Here is a 14,650-nt window from a genome sequence, read left to right as displayed (position 1 = left end):
CACCTTAGACCTGCTGTGGATCTCTGGAGCTTTGACTTCGCTTTACTGCGGATAAACCTCAGAGTTTCCAGCAAATAAAACAGGTTGTAAAGTCTTAGCATCAGAGTCAAAACTGATCAAAACCCAAACGTGTTGGATGTTTTGAAGTGATGCTGAATGACTCATTCTGGTTGCCAAAAAAAGCAGATTGAGTCACCTGGAACACCACCTGGGCTTCCATACCTGCACATCATAGACCCCCCCCACCCCTCCACCCACCTCTGTCGAAACTGTGACGACTATGACGAATCCAAGGAGGCTGATTTAGGAAACCGAGACGGAGTGGGTTTGGGATTTTGCGTAAGAATATAAGTTTCATGGATCAAGAGATGGAAACAAATGAGGAAATGTAAAGGAATGTTGTGGAAACAACCATGTGACACGTCCAATAACAGGCAGACAGAGTGACACATATGTTCAGCTTTGGTTTCCATAATATACACATACATTTAGAATTTAGTTTGGAAGAGGATTTAGTGATGGAGAGGATCAATAGAAATAAATAGAAAGAATATTTATTTATATTGAACAAAATCTTAAGTGCAGAGCAACACAGCTGAAATTTGACATGATTTTAACTACATTTTAACACATTCTGTACATCTACTGTAATATATAATAGAAGGGTCGGCTTAATTGTAATTCAGTTACAATTTGCACTTTTACCCTGTAATTAAAATGTCCTAAAAGTATTAAAGTAAGTACATTAAGTATTTTGAATTTGTTGTACTTACATAAAACTAACAGTATCACAGACATAGTAAACTTTATTACAAGTAAAAGTCCTGCATTGAAAACATTAGTAAATAATAGTACTTTTAATGCAGAAATATTTTTTTTTATCACTTATTTAATTATTCTATTATTATTATCAGTGATGATAGCTTCATGTGTTTTACTGCTATAGTGGGTCAAGATGTTGTGTGGTTTAATTTATAAAAATGCTTCCTATTTTATTAGCTCGTCGTATGTTTTATGTATGATCTCAGTCTGGATTGGAAAGCAGAATATTTCCCTTTAATATCAACTACAATGAAATGGAAATACTCAGGTGAAATAGAAGTTATTGTACCTCATATTTGTACTAAAGCAGAATACTTGAATTAATGCACCTGGTTACATTCCAACACTGTCACCTGAGCAGTCAGTGTAAATCTGTCTGATCTATGTCTGCGTGTCAAAGCAGCAGGACAACCAAGAAACATAAACGTTACTAAAAGAAAGAAAAGACTGATCATTACTTTCTAGTTTTCTATAATATCTATTTCATGACAAGCAGATATAGTCTTGTGACCAGAAAGAATATTTTAAATTTAATGTTGCCGGCCCCAAGATTTGGTGTAGTCCTTCAATACATGATCAAAATAATATTAATAATAGATTTATTTTTATTATTTCCATTTGTTCCATAAAAAAACTATGGTCTCAAAAATCCTTATTGATTTTAGCCAAGGTAATTTTAAGTCTCAAGAATGCTGAAAACTATGCTTCTCTGAAAATTATTAATTACAGAGCTTTTGAACTAGATGTTCTTTGACTGTACAGGCCTGTGTGGATGGTATTTTTAGTTTTTACGTTGTAATTCCACTTGTGAGCACCTGGTGGCGCACTTTGAGCTCTCACTTAACCCTCCATTGTTTCCATTGTAAACGGCTGAGAGAGGAGTTTAAGCGTAAGACGGACCCGGCAAACGTCCAATCAAATGCGAGTATTCGAGTTCTAAATTCCAGAATGGACCAATAATCTTGTGAGAAACGCGTGAAGACCTCGGTTTGATTCAGCCTCCTACGTTACCGTAGACACTTCGGTAGAAACGGCCCTCTTTTAAAGTTCCTGGGCAAAGAGTGAAGGGACTCGGATAGACCTGAGGAAAGAGGCCAAGATTGAGTTCAGAGGATAAATATTTGCACATTGCTCGTCCCAGGAGGGCTGTCGTTAAACTGAAGACAAGGTACGGGGGCATTTCATCCGTCAATAAGTTGAATTCTAAAGCTAACGTTAGCTAACTAGCCGTTCAGGTTTGCTGCTGCTACTTTAAATGTGTATCTTACGTTACTTGGCTATTAGCTACATAGCTAGCTTGCCTAGCCCAAGCTCGCAGAAGCTCATTCATTGTTCCAGTCCGTTAACATTCGCCCATTAGCCAGTGCTTGTCACTCGTTAAGTTAGCCAACCGACGTGTATTAAAACATATATTATGAGTGGCTAACTGTTACTGTCCGTCTCCTTTTCTCTGTGTTCTTGAAATCTAAGGTGCAACACGGAAAACCAAGGTCTTGACTGCCCGAGAACGTCAGAAAATAAAGAAAATGGCGGAGCCAGACAAATTAAACATCGACTCTATAATTCAGCGTCTCTTGGAAGGTGAGAGGACCAAACCCACTGTGCAGCAATGTGCTTCTTTTAGTTTATGGGATATCCGGATGCTAGTGAAATGTGTATTTTATATAAGCTACCAGGCACGGCGGCTAAAGTTAAAGGTAGTCACGTTATGTTGTACCGTTGGTAGCCTACTTGAGATTTTTGTGCTCCCAGACTCGATGGTTTGATTCTGATGAACGGTTGTAGTCAACCCTGATCTTTACAGATTATTATATCTTTTTCATAGTCATCGATTCCTGTTTTCATCGGACACATTGTTACGGTGTTGTTTGCAAATCAAGGGGGAAAGATGAACATCACACACACAGATTACACCCTCTCATACAGGACTGGTTTGGGGTTTATGGTTTCAGCTCAGTGCAATAGCTTTTTCCCATCGAAAGTCTGATTACAATTTGCAGCCACAGCCTTCCGCAGAGTGATTTGTTAATGAGGTGTACAAATAAGAGATGCTTTGATTGGCACATGCTCACTTCTAATAAATCAAACTGCTGTTGGGCCAGCTCTGCTGCTCCACTGCCGTTTTTAAAGCAAGATATGAAGTGCTTACGTCAGCTGCTTACGTCGTCTGCATGTCCCTGTGAAGAATGCCATAAGTTCATAGCTGTAAGTCATTTTTTTATGTTGTAGCTGTAAAACATCTTGTGTGTATAAGATTCAGGCACGCAAACCATTCATAAGTTGTAGGTTTTAAATGTCTGAACGCCTGCTGGAACAATGAGTGGAGGCAGACTTGTTATGGTTTGAGGTGTGTGTGTGTGTGTGTGTGTGTGTCTGTGAGGGGAAACAGGGCTGTTTTATCTTTACAGTCTCATGATTATTGTGTAACAGTCCTGAAGACATCAAACAGAAGAATAAATCTCTGTAGACCCAACTGTACAGTTCATCTAAAGAGCACAAGAAAGAAGGTTGTGACCTCTGTAGTTGTCCTTGTGAGGCAAGTGAACTGGGTGTGGAAATTATGCCTGTTTCACGCATACACATGTGTTTCCCCTATGGAAATGTTGACATTGAGACTTCTTTGTGTGACTGGTTCACAGGAGCAACATCACGTATGTTGTTTAGGGATCTTGTGGCCTCTACAAGGTGAGAAATATTAAAATAACACCTTCAGTCACGGTATTAAAAGACCTTTTGGCCAGTCAATGAGAAATGTCTGGCACACAGAATTTCCCCAGGCCTCACACTGTTAATAGATTTGATCTTAGCCCTGTTTGTTTACCTTCTTAAATATAGGCTGGTATGATCAGCCTAAGCTGAGCTGGTGGAGGTGATTGGGATTATTCACAAATATGCATGTACAGTCATAGTGCCTCCTGGGAGTTTGACATTGACTGTGGACCCTGCTGGCTGTGTTTTGTACATGGATTGTTATGTTATACTTGGGCCGTGATAAGGTTGTCTGCCAAACACAGAAGACAAACAAGCCTGACAGTGGCAGTATTTATATCCTCTTATGTAACTCACTTGACCTTTTTTGTCGGCATTTGTGGTTTTATTGCTGAGAGTGGCCTCTTGTTAGTATTATTACTGCGTTGATCTGCTTTGATCAAAGCTATAGGAGACTCACGAATACTCACGCCACTGCAGGTGATGCATCAAAAGGTTGATAAATTACCAGCTCAGCCTCCTATGTGGACAAGAAAGTGCCCTTCCTGCGTGCTGACTGTGCTTCGAGACCAAACCAATTAAAAGTGTTTGGATAATGAGCAGTTTCAATTGGATTGCTGTCGTAGCTCTAGAGCTAAGTGTACTCTGGGAGTGTGCGTTGCTAATAGCATGTCTGGAGAGCGTGACATCACGTAAGCTTAGCCAGGACGCCCAGCACTGAGTCAGGAGTGCTGAACCAAACCAACTGTTGATTCCAGCACTCCGACGCTGCTTTTCTGTTGTGCTGGTCCAGCTCTTTGTTTTCTGCCCCCTGACCAGTGTAGTGGAAAGCCTTTTGTCTGTGCCCCTCATTATAAGCTCACTGTTGCCCACTGGCTATGTGGCTAACTTTGGAGTAAGCTCTGTCAGGGCTTAGCCTTCTATAATCCAGGTTTAAAATGACAAGCAGCATTGCAGTATTTATGCCTACTTTTCACTGTTTAGCACTCAGCTTTCAGTTGCTGCTTCAGGATAGTGCCATTATTTTACATCCATATGTTGATTTCTACCCTCACCCTCCCTTTCCAAGGGCTTTATAAGCACTATGAAAGCTAGATTCATTGCAGTGAGAGATGGTCTGTAATCAAGTGTCAGGCTGCTTTGAATGCTTGCTGCAGTAGTCTGTGATACCAGTGTTACTACTGTTGTGCTGGGTTCAGGCATGCACCAGAGCCGGTCAAGCGGGCAGTGAAACCAGATTCAGCAGCCTCTGCAGCCACTGTGGCAGAGATGGCGAGATTGAAGAGGACGTTGATGAGGGAAGCTAAGAAAAGAAAAAGGGAGTGACTGATCAAGAGGCCAGACAAGAGTAAATCTCACACTGGCTTATAGTTATCGTTGGCGAGAGTTTCGTGAAATAAAAGGCTGCAAGACAGACGCCGAGCTGGCCTTCTTGCTGTCGAATGAGTAGATAATATTAGCTGGCCTGCTGTGTCCTACGTTTTTGCACTTGCGTCATGTTTGGCTGTGTTAGCAAAGTTGTCAACTCACTGCTTTTTGAGACTCAGTAATGTAATCATAAAAAAATACATGTAGATGTAGAAGGTGATTGCACTAAAAAACTGTACAGGCGCCAGATCACTAAAGATATCAGTTGTATAACGTTGCTTTAAATATAAAAGCAATCTACAGATATTAAGCATCTTAAACAAATATCTTTTCTTGTTAAATGTCCAGTGTAATTGGTAACACCGGTGTTGTCAAAAGTTTATTAACTGGAGGGAAAATTTCCACATTGTGGCGACCAAGCTCTTTACTGAACATCTTCTTTCTTAAAAACAGCGAAACAAAAAAAAGAAAAACTCACTGTTCACTCTATACATTACAGCATAGCACCTATGTCCAATTGGACCAGAAATTTGCCTTAGGGCGCTTACTCTTGTTGTTCTCTCCTGTCCAGAACCTCGCTTGTGATGTATGAAAATGTCATATGTACGTCGCTTTGGATAAAAGCGTCTGCCAAATGACAAATTGTAATTGTCTCTAGTGCTCTGCATGTGACAACAATGGACAAGTAAAGGATATCTGTGATGATTTATTGCTTGATCAAATACGTGATCTGTGCGTCTGTTTCCATATGCATACAAGCAAATGTTATTTTGAAATTACCAGCAATTATTCTTCTCACAGTAGCAATGATCCAATCTGTGACCAGTTCTCAGAAGTTACTATTTAAGAGTTAACCAGCAGCTTTGGTTGCCAAATTTTTAGCATGTAATTCTCCTTTGTGATGATTTAAATCCTGATTTTTAGACACCACAAGGTAATTTGATCTCTTGTTAAACTGATGTTTAAAGTGCCTTCCCTGGTACATCAAATCAGGAGCTCTGTGTTCACATGGAAACTGCTTTACCAATCACTGGAAAACTGTCTGATCAGTCACAAATGTGTCTTTGATGGACGCTGTGATCAGTGGCTCTCTGCTGCACACTTGTCATCACTGACAAAAGCATTTTCACCACAAAGGCTCCCGGCAAGTGTAATGAAACAGCATTTGCACATGGAGATTGAATCCTTATTCGTTTGAATGCTGCTCTGGAGGCCTTAGTGTAGGCTTTTTATTATGATTTTTATTAAACCTTGGCTTATGAGGTGACATTTATTTCTTGGAAAAGACGTGGGATAAATTTGAAACAGGTTTTAGGTCATTGCTTAACAGTTACGAGGTGAAAGTGGTGGCAGTTTTAGAGTCAATGCTCAACTGGAGTAACTGTTTTATGGGAAAGTTACCCATCAAGAGTAAGTGTGATCTCAGTATTGACCAAACAATGATCATTATTCAGAAAATTACATAACTTTGCCTCTGAACTTGTTTAGTAGGGAGTACGATTACAGACTTAATGTTGTTAAACAGGCGTAGTTTGACTTGAGCTGTCATTTTGCTGTAATTACTCACCCTTGATCTTTGACACTTTGATAGTTTGACATTTAAAGGTGAAATCACTTGTCTATTTGTCTGTTAAACAGTTAACGCCCGGCAGTGGTTTAAACCCATAAGCATGTTTGAGAGAACTCTGGTAACTTGAAAATGATTGTCACGGAGATGTTGGAGGCAGTTCTGTCTCCGCTACATGATTTGTTGGGTGGGAATGAGACTCTTCATTCGTAGGCTCGTACAGTTTGTGTCAGGATTTGCTTTGGCATCAAGCAGCACATGTAGGAATGGGGGGTGTGATTGACTCTGTCAGTGATACAAACAAACCAGATTCCAGACTCCATCAGGGACAGTCTTGCATAAGGCTTCAGTACACAAAGTCACTGAGATACAGTCACATTGCATCACGTCCACACCCTACGGTTGGCATGTCAGTGTGCAAATATTTTGATCTGAATTATGAGCAGTCGTGCTCATTTGATATAAATCTTTTAAGAATGCTCATGAGACTACCAAGCTTTATTTCTTTGTTGTCTGTTGCTGCCTTTTCTTCCGTTTGAGCCATGACAGCAAGTATTAATGTCACACGTCGGTTTATGACAAGTAATCTGTCAGAAAAATAAATTGGGTACGTTGTTCTAGTCTTTATCATGATTTGTGTTTGGCTCCATCCTGTATGTGTGGTAAGTGTGAAAAGCATGACAAGGAGAGACTTGACGAACCTGCTGATTCTGATAGCATCAGTGAACGTAGCACAGAATGTCACTTTGATTATTACACGATAAAACAGTTTCTGTTTGTTTTAATTTCATATTATAACCTGTTTCTTGGCCTTATTGGTGCCTTGAAGCAGAGTTATTACAGTCTACTTTGTGCAGCGTACACACCATTGCATGTTTGCAGTGTCCTTGCTGCAGCCACATCAGCTAAACGGGAAGTGGGTTTCATGTATTTCCCGTAATTCGGGTTTGAACTGCCACCAAAGCACAAAGACGTGCTTTTGAGGCTGACAACATCAGGCTAGTTTCCACTGATCACGTTTTCATCTCTGCACAGGTTCATCTCCTCCTGTCGAGGTCTGATAGACGTTAAACGTGTATCTTGTGGTAGTAACTGATCTCTAAAATCTGGAGTATGATATTGTGTCTAAATGATATGGTTACCTGCAGAAGTGGCTGTTAGACTGCACTGCTAACAGAATTTGCCAGCATTTGGCTCGTGGGAGGTGTTAACTTCCCAGTCTGGTGGTCTGGATTTAATCCCAAGGATCACGTTTCTGTCCTACGTCCTCCTTCATTGAATCTTTCTCACGGCTCTCAGCATAGGTGTGTCTCTCTGGTATCATTGTATCTTTCATGAAACGTCTGTCCCTTTGTCCCCCTTTTTTCAGTCAAGGGCTCTCGGCCAGGGAAGAATGTCCAGCTGACAGAAAGTGAGATCCGTGGCCTTTGCTTAAAGTCCCGTGAAATCTTCCTGAGCCAGCCAATCCTGCTCGAGCTCGAAGCTCCCCTCAAAATCTGTGGTGAGTTTTAATGAAGTGGTCAGTGAATATCAATAATGCATCAAGACCAAGTGTGGGATATCACGTAGTCTGAGATGTTGCACTGTCGACAGTCTTTGCAGGAGAGGATAATCAATGCTTGAGGTTTTATTCGTGATTTATTAGACTGTTAGCTCATCTGTAATTACAAATGGTATCAGTTAATAAGTGTGGACTCTGCATACAGAAGCAGCTCCTCCCAGCAGCAGTGGAAGTACGGTGTTTGAACTGCACTCCTCTGCTGCCCCCTGCAGGTGATGTCCACGGTCAGTACTATGATCTGCTCCGGCTCTTTGAATATGGAGGCTTCCCCCCGGAAAGCAACTACCTGTTCCTGGGTGACTACGTAGACAGAGGGAAGCAGTCACTGGAGACCATCTGCCTGCTTCTAGCCTACAAGATTAAATATCCAGAGAACTTTTTCCTGCTGCGTGGAAACCATGAATGCGCCTCTATTAATCGAATCTACGGCTTCTATGATGAGTGTAAGTGTGGTGTGCTTTTTGAAACAGGAACAGTGTCAGATCTGTTCTCGTCACCGCTGAACTGAGTTCTCATCTCTCCTCTTTTGTTGGTAGGTAAGCGGCGGTATAACATTAAGCTGTGGAAGACCTTCACGGACTGCTTCAACTGTTTACCTGTGGCTGCCATTGTAGATGAGAAAATCTTCTGCTGTCACGGAGGTAGGCCTCGTTAATATAAGACGTTATGAGGATCGGATGGTGCACATTAGATGGAAAGAACCAGACTAAGATGGGTGTGCGGTCTCTCTCCAGGCCTCTCTCCTGATCTTCAGTCTATGGAGCAGATCCGCAGAGTAATGCGACCCACAGACGTGCCTGACCAGGGTTTGTTATGTGACTTGCTGTGGGCTGATCCAGACAAAGACGTGCTGGGCTGGGGTGAAAACGACCGTGGTGTCTCCTTCACGTTCGGGGCAGATGTGGTGGCCAAATTTTTGCACAAACACGACATGGACCTAATATGCAGGGCGCACCAGGTAATGTTTAGCCAGGAGGCCTCGTGCTCCTGCTAGATGAAGCTGTGGGACATGCGTTTGTCCTCCGTCAAGTTTCAATCTCGAAGATTTGGCGAATGTGTGTTAATACTACAAATCACACAAAACAAACTATTGTCGCATTAACAAAGACAGGCAATAATGGGCCTTTCTTCCATCATACTGTGAGCGCTGTGATCTGATTTTATGCTTCACATGCCGGGAGTCTGCGGACAGCAGGGCACAGTGCAGGTGTGCAGCCTGTCGCCTGCAGCTTCTTGTTCTGTTCCTCCCTGCGATATGTCAGGCTGACACACTGTCAAAAAATGCAGAAAATGACCATTGTCTGGTTCTGCAGGCTGTCTCTGATGAACGATAGCAGTTGAAGCGACGCTGACTGAAAGCACTGTTTCCTGTGACTGCTTCATAATACGAGTCATCTCGTGCTTTGCACTGAAGTGTTTAAATCTGAGGCTGCAGCAGCAGGAAATTCTGTTTGCACGAACATTTACTTGATACAGCATTTTTTTACAGGAATGTCGCCACAGACTCCACTGTGTTAACTCATTCAGACACATTTAAGTACAAATCTTTAAGATTCTAACTTTCAATTCAAAAGCAGGTGATTACTTCAAACACACTAAAATGTAATATGCATCACAACCAAACCTGTCAGTGATCTGTGTTGTTCGTTCATTGTCTTGCCTCTGTTTTCTGTGTGTGGTGTTGACATTGTTCTCTCCGTCCTGAGGTGGTGGAGGACGGTTATGAGTTTTTCGCTAAGAGGCAGCTCGTCACCCTTTTCTCGGCTCCCAACTACTGCGGAGAGTTTGACAACGCCGGTGCCATGATGAGTGTGGATGAGACGCTCATGTGCTCCTTCCAGGTGTGTACAGCAGAGCCTGTTTGCTGCATGCGTTTCGTTTACCAGCATCAAACCGAGGTCATACAGCGCCGATCGTCAGTCAGTTCCAGTGAATGCATTTTTCCTCTTTATACTGTTTGAGCTCGTTTTTTAACCTCACAATTGGTATAAAATAGAAATAAAACTAAATCAGACTTTCTTTGTCTCCCTCAAAGATTCTGAAGCCAGCAGATAAGAAATTGTATCCTTACGGTGGAGGGGGAGGAATGGGGTCTGGGAGACCGGTCACCCCGCCACGAAATTCAGCCAAGTCCGCCAAGGCCAAGAAATAACACCCGCTGGTCCCCCCTCCCACAACCTGCCACCCCCCCGTCGGCCCAACGCTCTTTTTTTCCTCTACCTCCCAAACTCGTGTCTCCCTCGTCACCAAATGGCAACAAAGCAGACAAGTGTCCAGGGTTCAATCATGTTTTTTCTCTCTCAAAGTGTTTTTAACTGTTTGTGTGCACTTTTTTTGTGTGAGTGTGTAAAAAGAAAGTGAGAATGATACAGAGGAAACTGCTGTATTGTGTATGTATGTTTTTTTTTCTTCCTCCTGTACCCTCTGTTCTGTTTTCCTGTCTCTTTTTCTTTTTTTTTTTTTTTGTAGAGATGGGTTCTTGTGTATCCATCATGTTATTTCAAACCTGGGTGCAGGGGAAGAGGGGAAGGGGCGGAGAGAGGAGCTTTAGCTGTTTATGTTAAGGCCCCGCACTGTTTAATGCTAAACACAACCTTTTGTACATCCTGTTTCAGAGGTCTGTGTGTGTCTCTGTAGTGGGTGGGGAGAGGGCGGGGGGGTCGGGGTCAAGTTGCATGGTCAAACGGTAACGGCACATACCGCACACACTGGGTGCACAGGTGGATACGTGTGCAGGTGAATCCTTCAGTGACATGGATTCACAATAAAAGAACCTTTTTTTTTTTCAATGATAACCAATGATTTGAGAACGCGGCCATGGATGTGAAGTAGTTTTGTTTCTTTTTTTTCCTCTTTTTTTTTTCTTTTTGTAGATACATGAAACCTATAAGGTTTGACTTTTTTTTCTTGTTTTTGTTTTTACTTCACTGAAAGTTGAAGATGAATAAAAACAACCATTTATTTGAATTTTGCCATCATGCTGATCACTTTGTGTTTGCCATTGCTTTGTTCGTCTGCAGCCTTCCAGTCTTGTGTTTGTCTTTGAGCTGCCTTTGGATCGACAATACAGCAGTTAGACCGGACGTCTTCTGAGCGAGACTCGCAGAAATGTAGAGGCTGGAAAGTTTCAGTCATTTTAGTCCAGTTTACACTTTGTTTAAACATGTTCACATGTTGCTTCAGTGTGATTTATCCAAAGATTGTTTAGTGGAAATTCATGGACTGCAGGAGAGGAGAGCCCGGAGCTGGTCTCAGAACAGATGTTGCCTGTTTTTATCACATAAAGTAGATGTTTGATTAGGGATCTCTTCAATGCAAGATGTTTATTTTTTTCTAATGATTGTTGGATTTGTTGATCAAGTTTAGGAACAGGAAGTGAGAGGGAAGTGGCCCTGTCTCTGAGCCTCTGTCGCTCAGCGCCAGCAGTCCTTGCACATAATGTAATATCAGGATGTGCACTTCCAGAAGTGGAGCGCTGTTGATCTGGCATTTAATCTTGTACTGAATTGAACGCAGCGTACTCAAGATGCAAACTGAGGAGAAAGTGGCTTTGAGGCTTTCTACATTTTTGCTGTGATCAAAGGCAAAAACTATCAAAGGGAGATGAGATGGTGAGTCACTGCTCTGACCTTTCCAGTTTGAAGTCCTCTAGTCAAGACTGCTTCAGTGGAGTCCATGATTTAAAACAAAGAGTGGGTTTATTTTAATTTAAGCCCACACTGAATGAGTGTAACGTGCAAAAAGCGGGATAGAGCGAGGGAATAGATCCAGTTGTGGCTTAGCAGCAGAGAGTCTTTTCAAGTTGATGGGAAATCTGAGCACAAAATCATTTTACTGTAAGACAAACATACTCAAGATAATCATGTACAGCGAACTCCCAATGAATCTAGCTTAAGGTTTCGGTTGCGACATCAGGTAATTCCCAGGTGTACAGCAGCTACTAAATAGTTTTGTATGCTTCTTAGATTATGCTATGTAAATGAGCAAGAGTGTGGAAGTGCTTGCATTGCTTGTGACAGCAGTCATTCTCAGTTGCTGTAAGTATGTTCTGCTCCTCTTTCATCAGCCTGCTGGTGGAACAAACACAAAGAGCCGCAGACAGAATTTTCACAGTATTAGAAATGATCAAAGTGGATCCGGTGACAAGTGCGAACCCTCAAAGCGCATGACTTCATTCACATTCAAAGAGACTTTTTGCTTCTTCATACGGACTTTTATATATGATAAAAAAAATTGGAACTCTTTCTATCACTGCTTAACGTCACAAACGGGCCGCTTTGCATTCCTCCCGCTGTGCGTAAAGTTCAGCTGGCACACAGGGTGTCCCGGTGAGAGCAGTCCAGCGCGGGCTGTTGCAACTGGTGAAAAGCTGTTTCAGTGTTTCAGGGTGTCTCACTGCCCGTTTCTAACAATCCAACACAAACTTTCCCCTCCGTTACATAATTGGTGTGTCTGCTTGCTGTCTGCCCTCATTCTTCAGCCCTCTGTCCAGGCATGAACGCGTGTGACCGCAGCAGCTCTCCGCACAGCGCAGACAGTAAATATTGGTCCAAGTTGAGGGTGGAGAAGCCGCCATCCTGCCCCGCCTTTCTCCTCCACTTTCTCAGCAAGAGGTTTCCAACTCAGTACCTCAGAAAATCATTTTTTTTTTTAATCAAATTAATGTTAGTAAGCTTTATTGAGAATCCTGCTTCGCTTTCTAACAATTCGCGCACAGCGCAGCTCTTAACTGCGTCGGATATTGCGCGCTCATGTTCAATCCACATCAACTCAGGAAGTAAAAATTAAATGAAAATAAGCAGTATGAGGAAATCATAGTTATATTCAAATACTAAGGAAAATACACCCACAAACGCCATGACTGCAGGACATTCACGCGTCAGGTGACTCGCAGTTTCTGTTCACGTGTTCAGGTTCCTTCAGTGAACCGAGCCGAGCTTAACCTTGACATGCTGGTGGGAACAATGTTCAGTGATCTGGTGCTTTGAATGTCATTTCTTTTGATTTGTCAATGATTCAGACCTTCCCTCTGTGGAGGAAGCTGATCTGATGTATGAGACCTGAAAATGTGCAGAAACTTAAGGTATTCAAGTCTAACAGGATGATAAAACGTTAAGAGGTTTGAGAGCTAACGCGTTGAGCACAGAGTGTCTTCAACAATGCAAAATAAACGAGTGGCTCCTGTAAGAGATAATACAGTGCTGAAACATGAAAAACGCCACTTTCATTCCCATTTTCACAGCTGTACAAACCTCTGCTTCTAACATTTCCTGTCCTCATTACCTCTAAGAATCTGGTCTTTAATTACCTTTTTGTTCACATTGTTTTTACAGACAAACTTAACGCTAGATACTGCAAGCTTATTAGTGTAGGGTTTTTTAATCAATCAGGGATGTTTTGCACCATGCACTGTCGCTGGGTAGATATGAAATTATTAGATTATTACAATTAAGAAAATGAAGCAACAGAAGTTAACTGTATTTTTTATTTCATTTGTTTTCAAATCAATCACAAATTGTCTCTGTTACAAGGTAGAAATAAAACATAGAATTTGTATATTTGTGTCTGGGTTTTGCTTCCTCATGAAAGGTGGAAGCTGCTGAAAGAGTCACAGCTCTGTACTACTGCAGTTTTTCCACGTCTCTCCTGCCGTCAGCCTGATCTCTTTCTGCCTTTCTGTTGTGGAGGCTGCCTCTGCTGTCTGTCAAACACTTGGGCTTGAGTCAATAACATGGATGGCCTCTTTTTCCGTGTGTGTTTACTTATTTATTTTCTGGATTTCACCTGGCTCTGGTGGCACGCAGACTGCCAAATCAAAGCGAGTCTGTCAGGTGATCATGTTCAGTGTGAAATGGTTTAAGTGAAGCAGAAAAAACACACACCGTCTTTCTTCATCTCTGCTGCCAGCCTCTTCCTTCCTCTTCTGTTTTCAAACTGTCCCTGCGTCTGTCTCTGCAGTCTTTATCGTTTCCCCTTTGCTCGTCTTTTACGCTTTCCTGTGGCTTGCTGAGAGCGAGTACACTGGGGACATTTCAGCAGCAGTGAGCCCAAACAGCTGCGTTAAATTGGACCACAGGCTGCTGCTTTACGGCCGAAATTCTCTGAAAATCAATTTCATTTCACGCAGGCCTTCAGAAGCAAAATCCCGAGTCTGTTTAATGTGATAATACGACAAAGTGGTCGCAGATAGTGTTGGACTTTGAAAATCACAAACTGAGATAAGAGGGAAAAGATGCTGGTAAGCAAGTGATAAGAAAGTGAAGAAATAGAAAACAGGAGATGCTGAAGGAGAGTTAAATCCGCAGCTTTAACAGATGCATAAGAACATCTTTGATTCAGATCAGGTGTGTGATGGCCCTGCAGATTTAAGACGGCACAGCCTGACGTCCTCGACAGTGAAGTCGCCACCTGTTGATGGATGAATCACATTTATGTATGAGTCCTCACCAGACAGCAGCATCAAATCTCAAAAAAGAAAAAGCTGAACATGAGCTTGGGTGGTGTGAGCAGGCTGTACGAGTGTACCAACGGGTGGAAACACGACGTGAGAGGAGACAATGTTCTGATTTTTTTAGTGTTGGCTTATGGATGCAGCTGATCACCTTCTGCACTCAGGGGGAGGA

At 42.2% G+C, this 14,650-nt stretch overlaps 1 protein-coding gene across 1 annotated transcript; it reads left to right on the top strand.

The window, feature by feature from the left end:
• Positions 1-1,672: 1,672 nt before the first annotated feature.
• ppp1caa (protein phosphatase 1, catalytic subunit, alpha isozyme a) lies at positions 1,673-13,583 on the top strand. The gene is made up of 8 exons (XM_076752270.1): positions 1,673-1,990; positions 2,293-2,403; positions 7,836-7,967; positions 8,240-8,470; positions 8,564-8,668; positions 8,762-8,985; positions 9,734-9,868; positions 10,063-13,583. Exons 2-8 carry the CDS (start codon positions 2,349-2,351, stop codon positions 10,177-10,179), a joined length of 999 nt encoding a protein of 332 aa, XP_076608385.1. The 5' UTR covers positions 1,673-1,990; positions 2,293-2,348; the 3' UTR covers positions 10,180-13,583.
• The last annotated feature ends 1,067 nt before the right edge of the window (positions 13,584-14,650 follow it).

Source organism: Chaetodon auriga, chromosome 16 (assembly GCF_051107435.1).
Source record: "Chaetodon auriga isolate fChaAug3 chromosome 16, fChaAug3.hap1, whole genome shotgun sequence".
In the NCBI taxonomy this organism is placed as follows: Eukaryota; Metazoa; Chordata; class Actinopteri; order Chaetodontiformes; family Chaetodontidae; genus Chaetodon; species Chaetodon auriga.
Note: the sequence above shows the minus strand (reverse complement) of the source record. Positions and strands in the feature narration are given on the sequence as shown.